At 45.4% G+C, this 22905-nt stretch overlaps 1 protein-coding gene across 1 annotated transcript in view; it reads right to left on the reverse strand.

Annotated features, from left to right (window-relative positions):
* Window positions 1–1793: 1793 nt before the first annotated feature.
* Window positions 1794–22905, reverse strand: part of LOC119377899 (casein kinase II subunit beta-like) — a 31210-nt gene continuing 10098 nt past the window's right edge. Inside the window, 2 exon segments of the mRNA XM_037647190.2 lie at window positions 1794–1962; window positions 17855–18041. Coding sequence (XP_037503118.1) covers window positions 1854–1962; window positions 17855–18041 — 296 coding nt within the window. The 3' untranslated portion in view covers window positions 1794–1853.

The raw sequence follows: 22905 nt of genomic DNA on the forward strand, positions 1-22905 counted from the left end.
ATTAACACTGTTTAAATGGCAAGCTAAACTATCATGCCAAAAATGGCTGGTCACTATGCCTCACCAGTAGTGCCTAATAAATGGTTCAAGATTCTAGGCATTTTTGCTGCTTTCAGAGCATGCAGCAGGCTGCACCATGTGCGCTTTGATGAGACGGCTGAGGAGGCTGAGGAACCTTGGCAAGCACAGGTTCAAGTGCTGTGTATTGACATAGTCATTTGATACAAAGACATCACAACATGCCGACGTTGTACCAACAGCATCCACAAGTAGGTAATGGTACACATTTGCAGTCCCTTAGTGTCAGATGAGTGCCTTTTCAGTTGTTTCCATTTATTTTTACAATAATGTCTCCAACAAGCCAACAATAGACATACCGGGCAAGTGAGTGTCTAATCACCACGTCATGTAACTATGTTAAGTTTGGCAGATTTCCCACTTACAAGACAGCTGCTCCCAGTGACAGACATGCTACTTTCAGAATCATCTAGCTTTGTTTGAAGTAGTAATAACAATAATATTTTTAAAAAAGAAAAGAAACAAGGTCACTCAAGAGAGGATTCTCATGGTCAGCGATTTCCTGCAATGTGAAAATTGTGGTATCGAGAGTAGGCTGCTAGTCCTTCATCATCACACACAATGCATCATATATCATTAAAGTATTTTGGACAGCATTATTCCAGTTCTGCGTAACGATACTTAGCACGTGTGCGCTAGTGTCCAAATCATAGTTCAAAAATAATGTTATTGCACGCTCTCTCTTCCATACATTTTAGGCCAACTTGACGCTATCTTTGTAAAAAGATGTGATCAGCCAGTTGCTACAAGAGCTAGGTGGTAAAAGCAGAAGTTAAATGTTCTCAGCAGCTAAGATGAAATAACAGTGCTACCCCAACAGAAATTCAGCAACAGGCCTTTAGTAACCCTCAACCAATGTAAACCTTTGTAGCTGGGCTCATAACAAATTTTATAATTATTTATAATAATTTTTGCCAAAATATTGTAAGGAGTCATAAACCACCTTGCAGTACTTAGTCCCGTTAAAAAAACAATTGCTCAAACACAGAGGTGCAAGCTGCACGAGACCACCCTTGCGAGACACGGCCCAAGCTTTCAAAATAAAAGCAAGGTGTGACTGTTTGGCATCAGGGGGACATCTTGGCTCCACTTTCAAAACTGGACATCACTGGAAAGCTTACCTTTACCACCAAATGCTAACCTCGCCAACTCAACTGGCATCACAAATGCTGACGTCTAGGATGGAAAGTCATTACTTCAAGGATGGTGTTTTGTTGCCATATTGCAAAACAACTGCAGCTCTGAATGTGTATCTCATCAGTGACAACTAAGGTAGAAGTAACGTTAAAAGAGTGAAACAAAAGCAAGACAACAATTCATATGAGACCGTTGTGGATGAAAGTCACCGTTTTCCAGGACCCGAGTGATAAACCATCAAGAGGTCAGATGTAGATTTGCAAATTCTGGTAATCAACAGAGCTTGAAAATACCAAGCAGTATGGCATAATCAAAGTTGACTGAGATGAATAACTTTTAAACAAGGAAGGTAGCTTCTTGGTTTGGCTGTCAAAACTGCAAAGTGTCACTCATACAACTGCTTTCAATTCACTCTCACATGATATGAAAAGCAAGCTAAGACATCAAAAAACTGAATGCAAAACAAAGGGGCCATATGCACAAACAAAACAAGAAGACATCCGGTGAACTAAGGGGGGCAATGAGAAGGTGTTGCAGATAGGAAGGCTTTGAGAAGAACAAGACGAAGAAAACAGTGATGCTGGAGTGGCAAAAGCATCATGAGGTGAGCGTTGCAGGGAGGTCAGTGGAGTTGAACTTCAACGTTTGCCATTTCCATAGTTCATGCCACGAATCGGTGCCTTAAAGTTGGCTGCTACTTGCTGCTGCAGTTGGTAGGCCAGAGGGTGAATCTTGAAGCCATACAACCTGCACAGGTGAGAAAGGAGAAGAACAAAGAAAGGTGCTTTAAAGCGACTGCGAGGGCACATCTAAAACCACTGTTACCGGGCAAACTCACTTTGAAAATGTTTGACACTGTCCATTGAAAAAAGTGAGAATCCTTAGAACTTGCAAAATTTTGCTCTAAATGGCTTATCTGTGGTATAACTTGGCATGCAATCACATCTACTACATTATGGGACAACATAAATGTCAGATTAAATTACCACTATTAGTTGCTTTCGTAAAAACTAAATACACCAGGCTGCCTCCATTTATCTTTCTTTTTCTTTCTGCTATTCTGTTCCCTGTGCTGTACCCCCTTGCTGCCTGTCATAAAGATGTCAGCAAGGTATAAAACATGCAAATTTCTCACAGGATGAGAACACCGACAGCTGACACTGCCTGTCAGCAATCAGCAAGACGGGGTGAATGTTTGCACGAGTATGACAAGTGGCACACCAAATAGACTTCTAATGCATCACATCCATGTAAATGACATCAATGTACTACAAAGCTAATTGTATCAATGTGCTAGGTGAACGTGGTTTGAGATGGCAAACGCGCATTCACAAAATGCATGTACAGTAAAAGCTCGTTAATTCGGATTTCACAGGACTGGAAAAAATGTCCGAATTAACTGAATGCCGAATTGTCAAAAGTATCAAGAAAACAAGAAACAAGTGTCTATTGCATCAATGAATTTTCATTTTGTTGATGAATATGTGCATCCAGTACTTAGAGCAGTGTAAAAGCCGCAATTTTCTTTGTTCATGACTTCGTTCACAATGTGACGGTGGCTCAAGACCCCCATGTCTTAAGCCGAGATGTGCTCTGAACCCATCCCTTACATACTGCCACCACCAACACCATCATGCGCACGTGACGATCATATTTTGCCGGAAATTTGGCCGGCAACTGATCATATCGTTCATCACAATGTAGCAAGAGAGTTTATGCCAGCATGTGGACCACGCCTGAAGTCTTCATCTTTAACTGCTTCCATCGTGTTTGAGTTTTGTGACATTGCATGTACATTGCCAGAAGCCAAAACAAAGCTACTGAGTGCCGCATCCGCTGTGGACGAAACTGTGGTCGCCAAGTCCACACAGTTTGAAGGCGCATGCACAGCCTTCGTCCAGACTCGGAACGAAACTGTTGTGCACCACATCTGCTGATGAATAAACCTGGCTCGCTAACCTACAATCATGGATGGCGACTACGCAGTTCTGAAGACCCACGGTGAAAACGAAAATACTGCTTGCGGCAGCTTTGACCCCAGTCGCTACCGACGCAATCATAGATAGCGGCCACGCATTTTGTGTGCGCCGAATAAATCGAAAACTGAACAAAGTTTGCCGTAGCCGCTGAGGCCTTGGTCGCCAACAACTCTATTGTGGATGGCGGCCACACCTTTCCGAAAGCCAGCGGCCATTTTGGCTGTTCGTGAGCACAGTTTTCACTCATTTGCGGCGCTTCGTGCTTGGCACGCTTCGAGGATAATCCGAATTAGGATGGGATGAGACTTCCTTGGCCAAAAAATTCAATTTCGGGATTTTGCAATCACCTGATAGAGAATTTATCTTTCTGAAAATATATCACACTTGGGCACTCGCGGTTTCAAAAAGAATCTTTGGTCCTTTTTCTTTGACACGTTGACAGGAAATGCGCGTGTACCCCAATGTTATTTCTGAGTTTTTCTCAAACAACATTTTCGGAATTTGTGTACATTTTCTCGGGAACTATCGGGCAAAAGCAAACAAAATTTCTGAGATGTGTTAATTAGTGCGATTTACCTAACTGGTACTAGAATCAGCTGGATAAATAAGAAAAGCCTCTATAACTGTTCTTTCTGTTGGATTAGAGGTGTGCTTCAAAAAAGATGGCTTGCCTTTGCAAGCAGCGCGGTGCGTGGCCGAGTTTACCAGGGCGAGTTAACAATGAACATGCATAATTGTGTTCTTTAAACCATGCCTTAAGACACCGGCCTGTCTGTCGATGTATTCTTTGTTGCAACACAGCGGAATGCAGCACACAACTCCATCTGTGCAATCCACAAACCTATTCCTATGCTTGACATAGCAATCGTTCCCCTTCCTTACACTTTCAGATAGCCATGAAGTCATACCAACTAGCCCCATAGCAGCTTTACTTGACTGTAGGTTAGTTGCCTCCCACCTTCTACATTCATAGTGTCTGGACCTCAGATGCTCACTATGGGTCGGCAGTAAGCTTGACCCTAGCACACGAGATGGCATTTTTCTTTTATTTTATTTCAATGTATGTTAAAGCACTTAAATGTATTGTAACAGATGGTTAAATGGCAAATGACACGAAACAGGATAATACACACAAGGCACATCTTAGTCCTCTTCAATGTACTACTAATGCACATAAAGATTGCTTTGTAAATAGGAAAATTAAATTCGTAAGCATACCTTGTTTTTTTTTTAGTTATTAGACAGTACTATTTAATGAAACATTGTTCGACAATTTGATTATTTAAGTTCTTTCATTCATTGATGACATAAAGCATCACTGCACTAAAGCTATGCAGCAGCTGTACATCAGCGCAAGCAGTTGCATCAGTGCATCAATGCACTGATGAAACTGTTTCGCCAGCTTTATTTTACATAGCCATTACTTATTACTGCAAGTCACACACCACCTGTCTGCTGTCTACCTTATTGTGTCTTCAAGTCTGTTGCCTTTTGTTTCTTGATCCTTTTCCACCACCGCTACATGTGCACATATATTCACAAAAGTATGTTTGGCAGCGTAGTGCCAGCTTGCTCTAAATGTGAGGCACCCAGTAGACTATGTTTCAGAGCTGCGAAAATGCAAGATATTAAATTTATGAATAGTAGGGTATATTCAGCTAGCATCCAGCATTTTTGCATCACCAGACACTGTGTCAGTGTCACGTCGGGAACAATCGCTTTCAGTGGTTTTCATTAGTAAGCGTAAACAATGTCGTTATTTAGCATACTGTGTGGTCGGCCTGTGTCACTTAGGGGCCAGTAACTCATTTGCCATTTCATGGTGCACCTTTGACGATCTTGTTATTTTGCCAGAGTCAATACTGCCAGGGTTGCCAGATTTGGCTACTTTGCAGCAATTTGGCTACTTTTTAGGGCCGGTGGTGGCACAAAAAAAAAAGATCTTGGCTGCTTTCTTGTTTGCTCAATTTGAACCAAATTATCATTATCTGGTGACGTTGCAACCACTGGCGTTCAAGTATGCGGTGTCAGAATGTGGCAGCCAAGGCATCTTTTCGGCTCCCAAAATTGAATTTGGCACTTGCATTACACACACACACACACCACACACACACACAAAAAAAAGAGCTTTTGGATATGTGGCTGGGACCGGTGAAAACTGTTGCATGGCGCCTCATTTTGCCGATCACCTGTTGCTGAATGCAATTTAAAGCGTAATTGGAAGTGAACCAGGACAATTGATTAGAAAACATACATCCGACGAACTGCTTGTGTCATGCATAGAATTAGGTACGGACTGTGGCTCAAGGATATTAAACTGCTCGTATTTTGACATCACGCAAGAGATGATAGCGAAACTACAATTTATGCTTCAGTCCCAGCAACTGTGATTTTGAGCACCTCATACCATACTCATTTTTATTGCCCCCCACTAGACCGTTACTTCTATTCATTTAAGAAAAGTCATGCAGGATGCATGAAGAGAGCGTACTTTTTGTAGCAACGCAAGAACTGTCATCCTGCATGAAATGATTGTTGAAGTCAACAATTTATGCTTGAATTTCAGCAATTCTGATTTTGAAGCGTTCACGTTGTACTTGTTTACATATTCCCAATTTCACACATGTGAGGCTACTTTGGCTACTTTTGCTACCCTTGGCTCAAATATGCTACTTGGCTAGTTTTTTCCAATTTTTTTCGGCTTTCGACATGGCAACCCTGAATACTGCCAGAGCCATCCGGGACAGGCATTAGCGCACTCGCTGCTGACATCAAGTTTATATAATGGCTTCGAAGGAGCCGTAACGCTAATACTGAAATTAAAGGGACACTAAAAGCAAATATTAAGTCGACGCTGATCGTTGAAAATAGCGGTCCAGAAACCTCGCAGTGCTACTTTTGTGCCAAAGAAGTGCTTATTTTGAAATAAATCACATTTTAGTGGTCTGCATCGCGTTAGCGCACTTCAAATCACCCGCCTGAAAGCAGTCTTTCTCACGTCACTGTTGCCGTGCCCAACGTTGCCCACCTTTACTGTGCGGCGGCGTGCACTGGCAGCGTGCGCCATTCGGGCATCCGGCATCATCATATGCATGCGGCATTTTGTCGAACTTTCTGTCAGAGCAACTTTCACGAGCGCGCAAACACACGCGGCAGTACGCGATACCGAAACTACCACTGAGACGCAACCGCGTGAGCGAAGCAGGGCGCCGGGCGAAGCGCAGTTCGGCGAAAACGCAACCTGCGAACCACGCGCCATTCGCCATGGCAACGCCAAAGAGGTTCTTTTTTCCATGAATCAAACAGAAACGAACAAGCAGCATTTTATTAGGTCTCTTGATGCACGGAAGGTCCTTTTTTTTTACTGCAGCTAGTTTGATTACGAGTTATTAATGTAGTCGGACTCTCTCACGTCACCGGCATCATTTCCAAATGTCCTGCTCGTGACGTCATCGTGTGATGCATTTAGCTTAATTTCTCGGTAAGTAGGGCACTGCTGTTGATAATATTGCTGTTTTAGACATTGTCATACATTGAGCTCTCACTCTGACATAAATTGTTATTTGCCTTTAGTGTCCCTTTAACATGACCAATGAGAGTAGACCACTGGCAGAATGTCCTCTGATGATGCCTGCCTTATGGCTGGTTCAACATTTATTGGCTGGTTTAACAGTTAGGCTAGAATTCAGTTGTATATAGTGGAGCATCAGCAGGGGCACAAGGAACCTTAAAGGGGTACTGACACAAATTTTGGTATGGCATTTTATTGCTGCAATACGTTGCTGGAGGACCATCAGTCATAACACGGCACATTGCTTGCTGCAGCGCGCGACAGATAATTAATTACAGTCTGTTTATTACCAACCAGACTCTGTTTCAGTTTGGGAGAGCTCAGAGAATGCCAAGCCGCTGTGTGCAACTAACACCATTTAGTGCCTGAAACAGCACCAAGAACTGTGACGCACTTCCGCGCTGCCTGCACGTTTCACGTTCTTTCACCTGCTGCATGTGTTGTGTGATGTCGTTGCCATCATCGTCATCTGGTGGCAACGACTTTCTTGAGGCTTCCGCACTTTCGCTGTGGGCACAGACCACAAGCAGCCACCAAATAGTAGCCTGCTGGCACAAGCGCAGCAAAAGGGCAATGGTGACTATGACATTTACAGCACCAGCTCGGAGATCAGCTGCAGTGTTGACGTCCCGGAAGAAGTTAAGGGTCACTTTCAAGTTACTTTAGATGATGTCAATGTCGCAAGGTGCAGCGTATCACACACATGAACTTCAAAATTCATAAATTACCTTCCAAGCTACATTCGCTGTTGAAATATGGTAGATGATATATGCATATACGAAAATGATAGGTGTAACCTTAAGGGACAAGAAGAGAGCAGAGTGGGTCAGGGAACAAATGGGTGTTAAGGACATCTTAGTCGAAATCAAGAAGAAGAAATGGACACAGACAGGACATGTAGCGCGTAGGCAAGATAACTGCTGGTAATTAAGAATAACTGACTGGATTCCAAGAGAAAGGCCAACGTGCAAGGGGGAGACAAAGTTAGGTTAGCAGATAAGATTAAGAAGTTTGCAGGTACAGTCGAGCCCGACTATATCGAACCCGTTTATATCAAATTATCCCGTATATCGAACAATTTCTAAACACGGTAAATTTACATTGAGAATATATAGCAAAAGTTACTTTTACATCAAACGAAAATAGCAACGACAACCGATATATCAAACTCCATGTGCCTCAAAAGTGCCCCAGCAAGTTGGCTTTCCCTCGCGGTGGCGGGGAAAACTGCCGGCGCCACCCTAGAAAAAGTGGTTTAGACCCGGTTGTGCACGGGCGAACCCCCCTGCAAGAAATGATCCTGGCCCGCTCGCAGCGCTTACAGCCAATCAGAGGCCGTCGTGCTTTCTCCGAGGCGCGGAGGCGGTAGAAGTGAGCGCCATTTTTTCTTTCTTTATGCTTGTGTGCCTGCTGCTGCCGGTTTTCCTTGAGTCCTCATTCAGTGTGGTCCGTGCTCGTGGTGTTGCCTGTTGGTGCTCTGTGAACTTTATTGGCACGCTGTCGTCATGGCTTGTGCAAAGAGGCAGAATTTGCCGTTCGCCGCGAAACTCGAAATCATAAATCGGGTCGAGCGCGGTTAAAAGAAGTCCGACGCCGCCGTGTACAAAATTCCAAGGAGCACCTTGAGTACTATCCTGAAGAACAAGGCAGACATCAGGGCCAAGTCGGACAAAAGGCCTAATGCCCGTGGCGCCCGACGTGTGCGCACTGCTGTGTACGAAGATGTTGAAGCGGCTGTTTACAAATGGTTTGTGGACGTTCGGTCGCGAAACATCCCGGTGTCCGGCCCTATGATCGAGCAGAAAGCCAAGGACCTTGCTTTCCTGCTTGGCAGGAACGATTTCCAAGGCGGTTCAGGCTGGCTCCAACGGTTCAAGAACGGCACGACATCGTTGGCAAAGCTGTTACAAGTGAAAGCAGAGCGGCGGACCTGGACAGCGTAGACAAATGGCTCGAGGAAAACTGGCGAGATATCGCAGCAAGATATCAAGCCCACGATATCTTCAATGCCGATGAAACCGCTCTATTTTGGCAAATGTTGCCAAACAAGACACTAGCGTGTCGTGGCGACAAGACTTGCGGCGGCAAGGCAAACAAAGCTCGTGTGTCCGTGCTGTTGGCAGCTAATTTAGACGGATCGAAAAAGCTTCGACCTCTGGTTTTCGGGAAAAGCACGGCACCGCGGTGTTTTCGAAATGCGCTGTTGCTTCCAGTTACCTAACGAGCAAACTCAAAAGCGTGGATGACCGGGGAGCTTTTCGGCAGGTGGCTATCATCGTGGAATGATGATTTGGTAAGCGAAAATCGCAAGGTGTGCCTGCTCGTGGACAATTGTTCATCGCACAACTGCAGTACGACCTTCAGTAACATCGAGCTGCGTTTTTTGCCCCCAAACACTACGTCTGTACTGCAACCACTGGATCAAGGCATTATACGCGCACTGAAAGCCGGCTATCGGAAGCGCCTGGTGGAGAGGCTGCTGCAGAACCTTCGTGTTGGCAGGGAGCTTAAAGGGACACTAAAGGCAAATATTAAGTCGCAGTTGATTGTTGAAATAGTGGTCCAGAAACCTCGTAGTGCTGCTTTTGTGCGAAGGAAGTGCTTATTTTGAAATAAAATCACGTTTTTAGTGGTCCGCACCGCGTTAGCGCGCTTCAAATCTCCCGCCTGAAAATACGACTTTCATACGTCGCTGCTGCCATGCCCAACGTTGCCCGCTTTTACTGCGCGGCCGCCGACACTAGTAGCAGCCGAGCGGAAGTAGCGGGACCCACAGTAGCAACAACGGCGCTGCGGCAAAGACTTGCTCGGATGGGCACATTCACAGCCTTCACCAAGTTGCGGTTGGTCTCGTAATCCTCAGTACGAAAGTGCAGCGAGCACACACGCAGGTTTTGACTGTTTAGCACAGTGGCGCAATGGCATGACACTAAGCCACTTCGAGCGTAAGGGTTCATTCCGCGGCACCCGGTGAAAAGACACACCGGTTTCCTTGCTGCAGCACTGGCATTGTGCACCATTCGGGCATCCGGCAATATCACACGCATGCGGCATTTTGTCGAACTTTCTGTCAGAGCGACTTTCACGAGCGCGCAAAACACGCACGGCAGTACGCGATCCCGAAACTACCACTGAGACGGGTGAGGCGCAGTTCGGAGAAAACGGAACCTTTGAACCACGCGGGCCGTTCCCCATGGCAACACCACGGAGGTTTTGTTTTCCATGAATCAAGCGGAAACGAACAAACAGCATTTTATTACGTCTTTTGATGCTCGGAATGTTCTTTTTTTTACTGCTGCTTAGGCATGCCGGCTTCCGCATGCTGGTGATGACACCCCAAATTCCGATGACAGCACTGAAGACACCGCAGGTGTTTCCGCCGAAGTTTGGAGAGAGCTGGCAGAGTTCCCGGGAGCTATCGACGGATCGACATTTGACGAGTTCGTCAGTACGGACGATGATGTCGCTATCATGGGTGAGCTACAAGATGAGGACTACGTTGCAGACGTCGTGCCGACCACGAGCCAAAGCGACAGCAATAAGGAAATTGACGATGGCCCATTGCCTACATCCTCCGAAGTGATTAGTGCACTTGCGTTGGTCCGGCGCTATTGCGTAAATGTGGAAGGTTGCGGCCTCAGCTGCTCCGACTCGTTGGACAACGTGGAGGCGTGCGTGCTGTCGCAGGCAGCGAAGTCGTTGACACAGAAGAAAATCTAGGACTATTTTGTTCCAAAGTAGGGCACGCAAGTAAGCCACCATATTAATAAAGTACTTTTCTTATTGTTATGTGTAGAGCTGTGCGAATAGCAAAATTTTGGGTGCGAAGCGAATCGAATAATTTCGAATCGTTCGAAGTGAAATTACAGAAAAAGTTGCAGAGAATCCCTAAGTATGTTCTGAAGGAAAGAAGATGATTCTTAAGAGTTCGTTTCTTTGTTAGACACAATATTAACCCCTTCAGGGTTTTCGCCGTACATGTACGGCAGAAGCTTCCTGGTACCAAAGGGTTTTCGTCGTACATGTACGGCATAGCGTTTATTTTTAAAACGCGCGCCTTTTTCGATCATTTCTCTTGTTTGGCCTGTGCTTCAACACTTCGGGAATATGTGGAATTTTCTTCATGCGCCGATGTCTCTCCGTTGTATTTTTTTTTCGCTTCCCAAAACGGCGCGCCGCCAATCGCTTGCCCATCCGAGCGCGTTCGCGGTGCAGCTGGTTTAAAGTGCGCGCCTTTTTCGGTGATTTCTCTTGCTTGGCATGTGCTGCCACGCTTCGGGAATACGTGGAATTTTTTTCATGCGCCGATGTCTCTCCGTTGTTGCTTTTTTTATGCTTCGCAAAATGGCGCGCCGCGCCGGCTATCGCTGCGCAACCGAGAGCGCCCGCGGCGCGGTTTGGTTTCAAACGCGCGCCTTCTCCCATTTCTCTTGCTTAGAATGTGCTGCCACGCTTCGGGAATACGTGTAATTTTTTTAATGCGCCAATGTCTCTCCGTCTTTTTTTGTTTTCTTTCCAAAGAGGCGCGGCGGCTTGTAGTCTCGCATCAGCACGCGCGCACGCGGTCCGGCTCGTTTCGGTTTCGTCCTTCGGGTGGTTTTCGCTTCTTGCGCCCGCAGAGCGGATGGCTGTTTGGTTTCTAATCTCTCAAAGGGTGACCGCTTGTTACTCTCTCATTTATTGCACCCCGGCGCGCGATTACATCTGTTTCCGCGCGGCGCTAAATTACACAAACGACGCCGCCGTGATTGCGTTTCCTGTTTTGGGTTCTCGGAAAAACTAACTACGTCTTGTTGGCGATAAGACGAAGTATTGCTGTAGCTTTTCACTCGTTTTGCTTTCCGGACGGGCGCAGAACCATAGAGTTTTCTTCCGTGCGCTCACTAACGCAGTTCGCTCACGCTATGGAAGCGCGCGTCGGTTGCGCTGCTGCCGGTGAGTCGAGCAGCGATTCTTCCGATGCGGACTATTCCCCAATTGCCGATCAGAATCTGATTCATTGGATTTCAGTTCGTCAGACGAGGAGTTTTGACGAGTTCAGACTCCGATGACGATCAAGGAGCGACATCTGAAACGCGTGCGCGGGGAGCCATGCTTCAAAGACTATCACACGCTGAAAAGTGTTTAGTGTTTGAGCACGAGCGTTTTTAACCGGAAACGTAGTCTGGTACGCTTATTTTTGTATGTTTGTGAGCTATGTTTAATGCAATGCAATTTTTATTCATAAAAAACTGTGAAGTTTCTTTTTTTAGGATTCTGCTTGATTTACTACGAATAAACCATATGTATGTAGCAACAAAACTGATTTTTTTGTCACTTTACGGTCACGAAAAAAAATTTTAGACAATTTTTTTCTTAAATAGAATCGTCTGAAGAATTTATTTCAGCAATAAAAAAATTACACATTTTGGACTGCATTTCGCGAAAAAATTCGACCCTCAAAGGGTTAATGAGAACTAACAGACAATAACGCCAAGGAAAGTATAGGGGGTGTTATGTGTAGTATTTAGAATATAAATGTGAAGAAAGTAAAGTGGACGAAAAGATAACCTACCGCCGGCAGGGACCGAACCTGCGACCTTCGAATAACGCGTCCGATGCTCTACCATGAGCTACGGCGGCGGTCATCCTCCCGTACACTTTATGGGGTATATGTGCATTTAAACCTTGGAGTGTTAGTCAGCGCCAATTGCAGCCATGGCGGCGAGTGTGGAACACTCTTTTCTGCCTTTATGGCGTCACGTAGCACGTGATCTTTTTACGAGCTGGCAGCTGACCAATAATCCCTCGCATACTACCTGAAGGCATCAAGTCTGCCAGAACGAGACCCTTGCTATGAATGAAGGAAAGAAGATGATTCTTAAGAGTTCGTTTTCTTTGTTAGACACAATATTAATGAGAACTAACAGACAATAACGCCAAGGAAAGTATAGGGGGTGTTATGTGTAGTATTTAGAATATAAATGTGAAGAAAGTAAAGTGGACGAAAAGATAACCTGCCGCCGGCAGGGACCGAACCTGTTTCTTTTCGCTAGGTTGATGAAGCGCTGGTGAGGCCATATTTTATAGTTGTCTTTCTTATCAAGAATGAGGCAATGTAGAGGCCGAATTGTATTTGGTGCAACCAAAGTGTTGCCGACAACACTTTACATGTGATAGGCAGAGATGCCATTTCCTCAGCCTCTCCTCCTCTTTCAACTTCCTGGAAGCCCAACTGATGTGGCGGACAAGGGTGTGCTCCCTTCAAGTCCGGGGTTCCAAATCTGCCTCATAGACGTCGATATATAAGAACATATGAAATTTTGGATGCTAAAAAGCTTCGGCGTCTGATTTTTCGGACTTCCTACCCAAATTTCAGGTCCAAAACAGCATTAACTGAGACCCCACCTCTGCCACATCTTTCATCTCCATGTTGGAAATAACGTTTTCTTGAGTTAATACATTTGCGACTGTAGCGGAGTTTGAAAGGCAGCTTTGCCGCAATACGGGGATGTGATGAGGTGGAGCATACTGAAAATCTAGGGACCACTTCCAAACGGACGTTGACTGTCTCTTGGCCAAGTTCGACCGTAACGGACCTTGAAAGGCAGCTTTGCCGCAATACGGGGGTGTGAGGAGGTGAAGCATATTGAAAATCTGAAGGGGTCACTTTCAACCGGACGTTGACTGCATTTGTCTTTGGCAAGTTCGAATAGTTCGAATAGTAAAATTCCAGTGCGAATCGAATCGAATAGCAAACACTATTTGAAAATTATTCGAAATTTCCAATATTCGCACACCCCTAGTTATGTGCCTTTGTGTCAAAATCCTATAGCGGGCCTATATCGAATTATGCCATATATCAAACTAATAAACGTTTTTTGGCGAGTTCGATATACCCGGGTTCAACTGTATAACGTGGCAGCAGCAAGCACAGGACTGGGTTGAGTGGCGGAACATGGGAGAGGCCTTTGCCCTGCAGGGCGTAGTAGTCAGGCTGATGATAATAAATGATACGCATGTTCACGGGAATCGACCCCGCAGGCTAGAAGTCACATGTAAAGTGTTGTCGGCAACAACCCCTTTAACTTTCACAGCCTATGGGTGGTGAAGGTGTACACCCATCATGGCAGTCAACATTATGCAATGCTACCAAAGTTTGGACTTGCTCACCTAATCAAGTCCAGTGTTTTGATAACCTCGACACAGCTTTCAGCGGCACACTGCTCAACGGTGCCATGACCAGTGAACGCTGGAAATGTGGCAGCTAAGACAAAGTTTCCTTTTTTTGTGTGCATATTATATGCCCCGAAACCTTCAAAGCTTCTCTGAGTGTATAATCAAGATCTTGTGTTACATACTCTATGCATGTTTTTTTAATCGCACATTCTGCTTTGTTTCTTAACCCCTTGAGGGTTTTCGCCGTACATTTTTGGCAGAAGCTTCCTGGTACCAAAGGGTTTTCGTCGTACATGTACGGCATAGCGTTTATTTTTAAAACGCACGCCGTTTTTGATCATTTCTCTTCCTTGGCCTGTGCTGCTACACTTCGGGAATACGTGGAATTTTTTTCAGGCGCCGATGCCTCTCCGTTGTATTTTTCTTTGCTTCCGAAAACGGCCCGCCGCCTGTCGCTTGCCCATCCGAGCGCGTTCGCGGTGCAGCTGGTTTAAAGTGTGCGCCTTTTTCGATCATTTCTCTTGCTTTGCATGTGCTGCCACGCTTCGGGAATACGTGGAATTTTTTTCATGCGCCGATCTTCTCCGTTGTTGCTTTTTTATGCTTCGCAAAACGGCGCGCCGCACGCCGGCTATTGCTTGCGCAACCGAGCGCGCCCGCGGCGCGGTTGGTTCCAAACGTGCGCCTTCTTAGATCATTTCTCTTGCTTGGAATGTGCTGCCACGCTTCAGGAAACTATGTGGAATTATTTCAATGCGCCGTTGTCTCTCCGTCTTTTTTTTTTCAAGGCGGCGCGGCGGCTTTCACTTGCGCATCAGAACGCGCGCACGCAGTCCGGCTGGTTTCGGTTTCGTCCTTCGGGTGGTTTTCCCTTCTTGCGCCTGCGAAGCTGATGGCTGTTTGGTTTCTAATCTCTCAAAGGGTGACCGCCTGTGACTCTCGTTTATTGCTCCCCGGGGCGCGATTACATCTGTTTCCATGCGGCGCTAAATTACACAAACGGCGCCGCCGTGACTGCGTTTCCTGTTTTGGGGTCTCGGAAAAACTAAGTACGTCTTATTAGCGAAAAGACGAAGGATTACTGTAGCTTTTTCACTCGTTTTGCTTTCCGGACGGGCGCACAACCATAGTTTTCTTCCGTGCGCTCATGACGCAGTTCGCTTACGCTATGGAAGTGCGCGCCGGTTGCTCTGCTGCCGGCAGGCACGTAGGCAAGGGGGGGGCCCGGGGGGCCCGGGCCCCCCCCGAAATTTTTCAAGCCTTCTATATTCCCAGGCAACTTTTTTTTTGTTTTTGCCATGGAAAGACTTTCTTTCGAAAAATTAGGCCTTGGGCCCCCCCCGAAAAAAAATCCTGGCTACGTGCCTGGCTGCCGGTGAGCAGAGCAGTGATTCTTCCGATGCGAACTATTCCCAAGTGCCGAATCAGAATCTGATTAATTGGATTTCAGTTTGTCAGACGAGGATTTTTGACAAGTTCAGACTCCGATGATGATCAAGGAGGGACATCTGAAAAGCGTGCGTGGCGAGCCATGCTTCAAAGACTATCACACGCTGAAAAGTTTTTAGTGTTAGAGCACGAATATTTTAACCGGAAAAGTACTTGTGCGCTTATGTTTGTATGTCTGTGAGCTATGTTTAATACAATGCATAATTTTTATTTATAAAAATCTGTTACGTTTATTTTTTAAGATTTTGCTTGATTTTACTACGAATAAACCATGTGTATGTAACAACAAAAAATCGTTTTGTCACTTTACGGTCACGAAAAAAAGTTTTAGACAATTTTTTTCTGAAATAGAATCGTCTGAAGAATTTATTTCAGCAATAAAAAAATTACACATTTTTGGACTGGATTTCGCGAAAAAATTCGACCCTCAAAGGGTTAATTTGTCTCTCCCTGTTGTAGTAATTTTTTTTTTGCAATAAACCGCAACAAAAAGTTGACCCTCTCTTATATACCGGTCATTGCCAGAAGAACTTCAGAAGTCTGGCCACTATGGGCAACTGAAGTCAACCGGCTCCATCGCCATCACAATCATCAGTGTCGCTTTGTTTACTTCCAGCCTTGTGCCATAGGCGGACTCATTTCGCGTTTCTGTTGTTTTGTGAATCTAGTTGGATTCTGCACAGCTTTTTTTTTCATGCTATTTGTGAAATAACCAGTGGCCGACGACAGCTCACCGTAGCATTCAAGAAAACAGCGATCGAGTTTGCGAAGGTGTGTGAAAGATGCGTTGGGATGCTAGCGAAAGGCGAATGTGAGTAAGAGCTGTGAGTCAAACAATAACTGAAATTTTATCTTTGCACTGGTATTTCGCTGCTCCATCTCGCCCGATACTCTTTCTAGTTACTTCTTGCGTTGCTGGCAGCACTGATTACAGTGCACATACAGGTACGATCAATGGGCAGATCGAGTGCACCACAGAAGCAATCGCTACTGGTGGACGCAGGAGGATCACATCACAACACGCAGCAATCAGAAGAGAACTTTGTTTCGGTGCCTGACCGCAGCATATCTAGAGCTGGAGACGAAAGTTGCAGTTTATATGGGAGCAGTGCTCGCGTCATGATTGCTACTGGTAACTTCAGTGTGCATCCAAATTAAAACTGTCACGATGGTTGCGATGTTTTACAAATCAAGAAGCGTTTCACTAGGCAGTTTTATAATAGCGTACGAAAAGACAGCGGTCACTGCAGCCACCCGTAACTTAACAGGGGCCCGCAAGAGGTTAACGTGACGCGGTGGCAACAAACGCTAACACAAAGCATTGCGTACGCTAATTGTTTGGTTCATCGTATGCAGTCGTAGGTGCAGAGGATGGAGTCAGCAAGGCTTTATGCTGCCTCCTATTTCTATTTCACTTTTTTTACGTCAGTGCCATTCTGGCGCCGTGGAAGTGCCCGAAAAGTGAGCGACCTCGCTCACAGAGTCCGAAATCTGCGTGCGGTGCTCACTGATCTAGGGTATCTTCATCGCGTGTAAAGTGGAGTGGGGCATTCCACTTTATCACTATAACATCACAATAACATCACCCCGCTCGGAGGCCTGCCTTCGAAGCAGACAGGAAACGGCCCGCCCGTCTTTAACGAGCATGAAAAGACGCGTGCACGCATTTGCTTGGAGGGGGGGAGGGGTGGTGTCGCACGAGAAGCAACTTTGAACTTTGAATCTAAGGGCGCGGTCGCGATCTCTGGCGCGCTCGCGCTATCTCGACAGCCATCACAGCGGGCGGCTCGTATACTCTTCTTCGTGCGGCACTCTCAACGCGAAGTGACTATGCGGTGAGCATCCCTCCCTGGAGCGGCCGTATTCTCTTACACCAGCGTTTTGTAGTTACGCGAGATCGGATACAAAACAGTTAGCTGCCAGCCTCACTTTGTATGACACTAATTTGTTGCTATCGCATTCATTGCTTCGCCCTTGCAGTGAAAGTGTGACTTTTTACTGAGAGACGACATCAGGTGTGCATGCAATTAGGAGAGCATGTTATGTCCTATGACAGTGGCCCCTTCCGGTTCCCGACACCTTTGCATTGCAGAGGAGCTGACTTTTGGGATCCGCTGCAAATGAATCGGCGCATGACAGCGATGGTTTGATGCCGCAAGATAATCAATGTGGCAGCGGTGGTGGCATAAATTAATGCCGTTTACAATCTGCAAACGAGCAAAGTCTGAAAAGTTTGACTCCAAAGAGTTTCAGTGTCCGAAATTTCAGACGTCCTTATACAGTGACTATGAGGGGCATGTGGCAGTGCTGCAAAAGCGCCCGAATGATCAGGCATGTCCGAAAAATTGGTCACTGACTCTATGAGGTGCGCGTAGAGTCTAGTACTATTTTCCAAAAAATAGTAAAAGTGAATTTTGGGTGTGTACTGGGCACAAGTTATTGACTTTGCATGATACAGCTTTGAGTAAATATGTGAACTTACCGGGGCACGAATGACTGGTGGCTCTTGGGACGGTACTCCGGGTGCACCATGAACAGCATGTGAGGGAAGCCTGTGCCAAAGTAGGCGCCATCCGTGTGGTGGTGCCGAGATGACTTAGGTCCATACACATCCATGCACTTGGGGCAGTAAGACTTTACCATTGCTTCTCCAGGTACATCCGAAAGCCCTGTTGTCCATAACAATGCATGCACAAGTTACCTATTCAACTCTGTTACCAACTTCCCCACAGGCAAGGTTAACTGAATAAGCTTGAAACAATTCACACTAACCAGAAAACATCATACCTATTCAAATATCTATATTTGGACACAATTTTAAAAAGACAGGAGAGGCCCCACCCAGACGACCAAAGCATGACTGCAGATTGCCTCTGCGACTAAAGAAATAGTCTCGCCGCTCGTGTGCCGGATGACGGGAGTCGCCAGTCGTCCAGCTCATGACGTCAGTCTAGAGACTGAGCATGCCCATTGATGTAGGCTCATATTCATTCGCCTTTGAAAAGGAAATGCCACTTGCCTTCTGAAGTTGTATGAAACTACAGTTTAGCAGTTTTGAAGTTGCTGACAACTTTGACTCACAGTGGAGTGACTTTTTAAAATTAAATTTTCATGAAAACTCCCCTCACCATTTTTGTCATTTACAACATTAAATACGATAACCCAGCAATGAATTATGAATTTTCCACAATGAGATAATTAGCAATGCCTTACTGTACAACAGACTCCAGTTAAATCAAACCCAGCCGGTTAAGCTGTCCTTTTCAGACAAGAAAAAATGGTGATAACTGAAAAGTTGGTTTGTTCATAAAGGCCAGGCGCAAGAATTATCCCTTTGACAAGAACCACTAATTCTGTTAGGCTGAACTTCCACAGCTGATACTGATGCCTGCTACTCAGCTGAGAGAGAAGTACGATTGAAAGTGCTTGTGGGAATAGTGTTCTACAGGCAAGGCACAAGGGCTAAAAAAAAATACTATTCACGTCATTCTGCTAGGAAAAGCAGTTGAGCAAAAACATACCTGCCAAGTTTGGAGAACGGAAGACCGCAAGGGGGGGGGTGTACTGCGATAGCAATATATGTACATAGGCAGTTTTAGAACAGCGTACGCAAAGCTTTGCGCTGGCTTTTAGCACAACTGCGCCTGCGTGTGCGTCGTACGCTAAGCGCTTGCGAACTCCGTGAGTGACGGAAATAGCGGGCCGCAAACGCTTAACGCTAACTTAGCGTACGCAATTCTAAAACTGCCTACTGTCAGCGGGATTTTGCGGTCGCCGTGATCTGTACAGAGTCCAAACCGATAACATCGCTAGCATCGTCTGTTCACGTGCGAGTAAATGCGCGCTAGCGCTAGGGACCAACGCGGTTGAAGCAGAGATGAAACGACCCGGCCGTCACCGTTCGCGCGAAGGGCACATGCGATAGCATCGCTCCGCGTGCGAGGCCTGTCGTCGCTGCTTACCAGTTATTTCGTTGGGCAAGGGACCATAAGGGGCGCCGTTGAGACGGGGACGGTCGCGAGCGCTGGCGAACGCGCTATCTCGACAGACATCGGCTACCCTTTTAAGGGGAGACACTGGTCTGGGAGGCGGAAAATTTTGAAAAAAACAATTTTCTCAACTATTTTTTTTTATAATCTAGAAGGTCTAAAAAAGTCATTTCCAAAATATTACAGACATGTAGTGCATACTTGTCGACTTATTTGGTCTTGAAGTCAGTTTCCTGACCATTTTTGCTCCACCAAAGCACCTCAAAAAGTCCCATTCAATAGCGCATTGTGCAGGAACCACATTAAGTAGCACAGCCATTTTGGTCTCATTTGAAACACACACTTTTCTATTAGCTGTTCTTAGCACAAGAACGCTTTTCATCTAGCAGAGGCGAAGCCATTGCGCTTAAAAAAAAAAAGTGCTCGCACAGCATTGGTGCATTTCTATCACACGGGGTAAATTATTCCTTCCATCTTGGATGCTTGAGGATGCTTCTGCTAGACAGTGGTGCATCGTCGCATTGTCCGCCATTTTGCGGAGTGCCTAATTGATGACAGTGCAATGGCAGGCAGTCGTTAGAAGTTCAGAATTGCTCATGCATTCGGGAGGAAGTGATATCGGCAGCTGCAAGAATGCAGCATATCACCAGCGAGACCAGTGTCAAAAGAAACCATACTAAGAAGAATAATGATGACTATGTTCCTGGTGGCTTCTACTATCGAACACCAATTCAGGCCTTTTCCAGTTCAAAATAAGTGCCCACCATGTTCTAAATTCTTTCTCATTTTCTCAAAATCATATTTTTCATCACATTATAGGCTGTTGCCCACAATCTTTGATGTAGCGGTCAGATTTTGATAATTTTTGCGGTATTGAAAGCTTATGCATCGATTAGTGCAAGAAAACCAGAAATTACAACGTTTTTCTTAATAACTGTGATTTAAGTAGCAGTAAAATTAAGCAACAATTTCTGATTTCTCATTAGTGTACTTGTTAAGGCCATACCTTTTGAATGGATACAGCTAAAAATTAAGTTATGGTTATGTTGCACTCTCTGGTCTTATAGGATGCAGTGATATCAATTCATAAAGGTATTTTGTGAAAAAGCTGTCAAAAGTCTGGGCGAATGCAAGTGTATGGAACAGTCAATATTACAATCCGTGCACGATAGACAAAAAGTAATTGCATATTTGTTCAGCAGTTGAAAATACATATTGTGCGTAAATTTCAGCCAGGAAATACTAAAAATTGAGACAAGCAATTTCAGACAGTGTCTCCCCTTAAGTGCTGGACTGCGGCGCAAAGTGCACAGCTACTTCATGCGCAATGAAACCGAGTTGAACCTTACCATCGTTTAAAAAGAAGAAGAAGAATCTTTCTACTACGTGGCGAGACAACTTTGCTCATGTGGCCTGACAAAGCACTGGACGCGCGGGGCAAAACTGGATTTCGGGAGATTTCTCTATGACCCGTACAACCGGGAGAAACGTTCAAAATCCGGGAGTCTCCGCGTAATGCGGGAGACTTGGCAGGTATGCAAAAATCTAAGCATTGGTGTTGTTGAAACGCTATGGTTTGCCAAAGTGCAGTCATCTTTAATGCCCATAAATCTTCGAGCTGTCAAAAAGAGATGGTGATACGGGATGAGGCAAGTGCCAGTAAATTAAAAGCATGGCACTGATATAAGCAAACGCTGCAAATAAGTCTGGGTAAATAATGCCTCCTAGCACATGCATCCACGATCCTCTTTCCTTCTTTCTCCCTTTTCTATACAAGTTGTCCTGTGTAACTTGGACCAAGACTTAAAAATGAAAAGCGCGTCGCACGCGAATTGAACTGAACGCATACTATTCACAATAGCCTAGAGTACTCAGGCTTTTTTATTTTCCCCTTATCTAAATCATTAGTTATGTTAATTACCCAACTTTTTAATTATTAGCTAAATCCAAGCGCGGATTGTACAGAAGCTCCAGAAACTACCGATTGAATAGTTTTCACCGATTGTAAATGAAAAAAAAGAAAATCCACGTGACAGAGCACTCGCGCACTGATACGTGCGCGTGCAATCGGTGAACAAGGTCACCTGCAGCGGACTATGGGCACACGGATGTGGCAGAGTGTTTTGATGGTGGCTGGCATCTGTGCCAGCTTAGTAGGATGACTGCGCAAATGCACGCTGCTGGCCGAGAGCTGCCGAGCCCACTGATAACACGCTTGAGAGCAGCACGATATCATGCACGAGCGCTCCATCATGGGCTTTCTTAACCCTTTGAGGGTTTTCGCTGTACATGTACGGCAACAAACAGGCACCAAAGGGTTTTCGCTGTACTGTAAACATGCTGTATGTTTAAAACGCGTGCCTTTTCGATCATTTCTCTTACTTGACACGTGCTGCCACACTTTGAGAATACGTGGCATTTTTCATGCGCCAATGTTCTCCGTTTTCTTTCTTTCCAAAGCAGTGCGCCAGCTTCTGTTGTGCACCCGGGCGCGCAAGTGCGGGTGTGGCTGGTTTCGGTTTCGTCCTTGGGTGGTTATCGCTTCTCGCGCCCACAAAGCTGATGGCTGTCTGGTTTCTAATCCTCAAGGTGCGATGCTGTGTTACTATTGTGATTGCTCCCCGGGGCACGATTACATTGTTCGTGCAGCGCTAATTACACAAACGGTGCTGCCGTGGTGCGTTTATATTTTGGGGACTGAAAAAACAACTCCGTCTCGTTGGCGATAACACGAAGGATGTTTAGCTTTTCACGCGTTTTGCTTTCCAGACTGACGCACAACCATACAGTTTTCTTCCGTGCGCTCGCTCATGCAGTTCGCTTACGCTATAGAAGTGCGCGCGGTTGCTCTGCTACTAGTGAGTTGAGCGGCGATTCTTCGATGTAGACTATTCCCCAAGGTATTGTATGTCGTGAGCACGGTTTAATCATGCACAATTTTTTTATTTTATAAAAAATGTGTAAGGTTTTGTTTAGGATTTTGCTCAGTTATGAATCAAAACCATGTGTATGTAACAACAAAATTATTTTTTTGTCACTTTAACGTTCACACAAAATTTTTAGAAATTTTTTTCTTAAATATACTGTCTGAATAATTTAATACAGAATAAAAAATTACACTTTTGCAGTGCGCTTCGCGAAAAAATTTGACCCTCAAAGGGTTAATATTGAGAATGCTTTGCAACATGGAAAAAAGGACTATGTGAGCCATATCTGACAAGTCTTTCATTTCTTAAGTCTTGGTTCAAATTACACGGGACAAACTGTATACAGTTGCTGATGGATTTTTCGGACTCCAAAAATTCGGACTTGTTGGTATTTTGGACTTTATTAATGCACCGTCAAGGTTCCCATAGCATAATGCATTTTCGTGTCCGATTTTTCAGACAAACTTATGCCCTAAAGTTCGATTTTTCGGACCAAATAGCTCGTTCTGAGCCATGCCGCTCAATTTGGAAGCCGCCATGTTAGATTTTCTGTTGGCTTGGTCAAGTTTGGCTTCCAGTGGCTAGTTGCGTTGCCTCCAAGCTGGAAGTGTGCACAA

Source organism: Rhipicephalus sanguineus, unplaced genomic scaffold (assembly GCF_013339695.2).
Source record: "Rhipicephalus sanguineus isolate Rsan-2018 unplaced genomic scaffold, BIME_Rsan_1.4 Seq609, whole genome shotgun sequence".
Classification (NCBI taxonomy): Eukaryota; Metazoa; Arthropoda; class Arachnida; order Ixodida; family Ixodidae; genus Rhipicephalus; species Rhipicephalus sanguineus.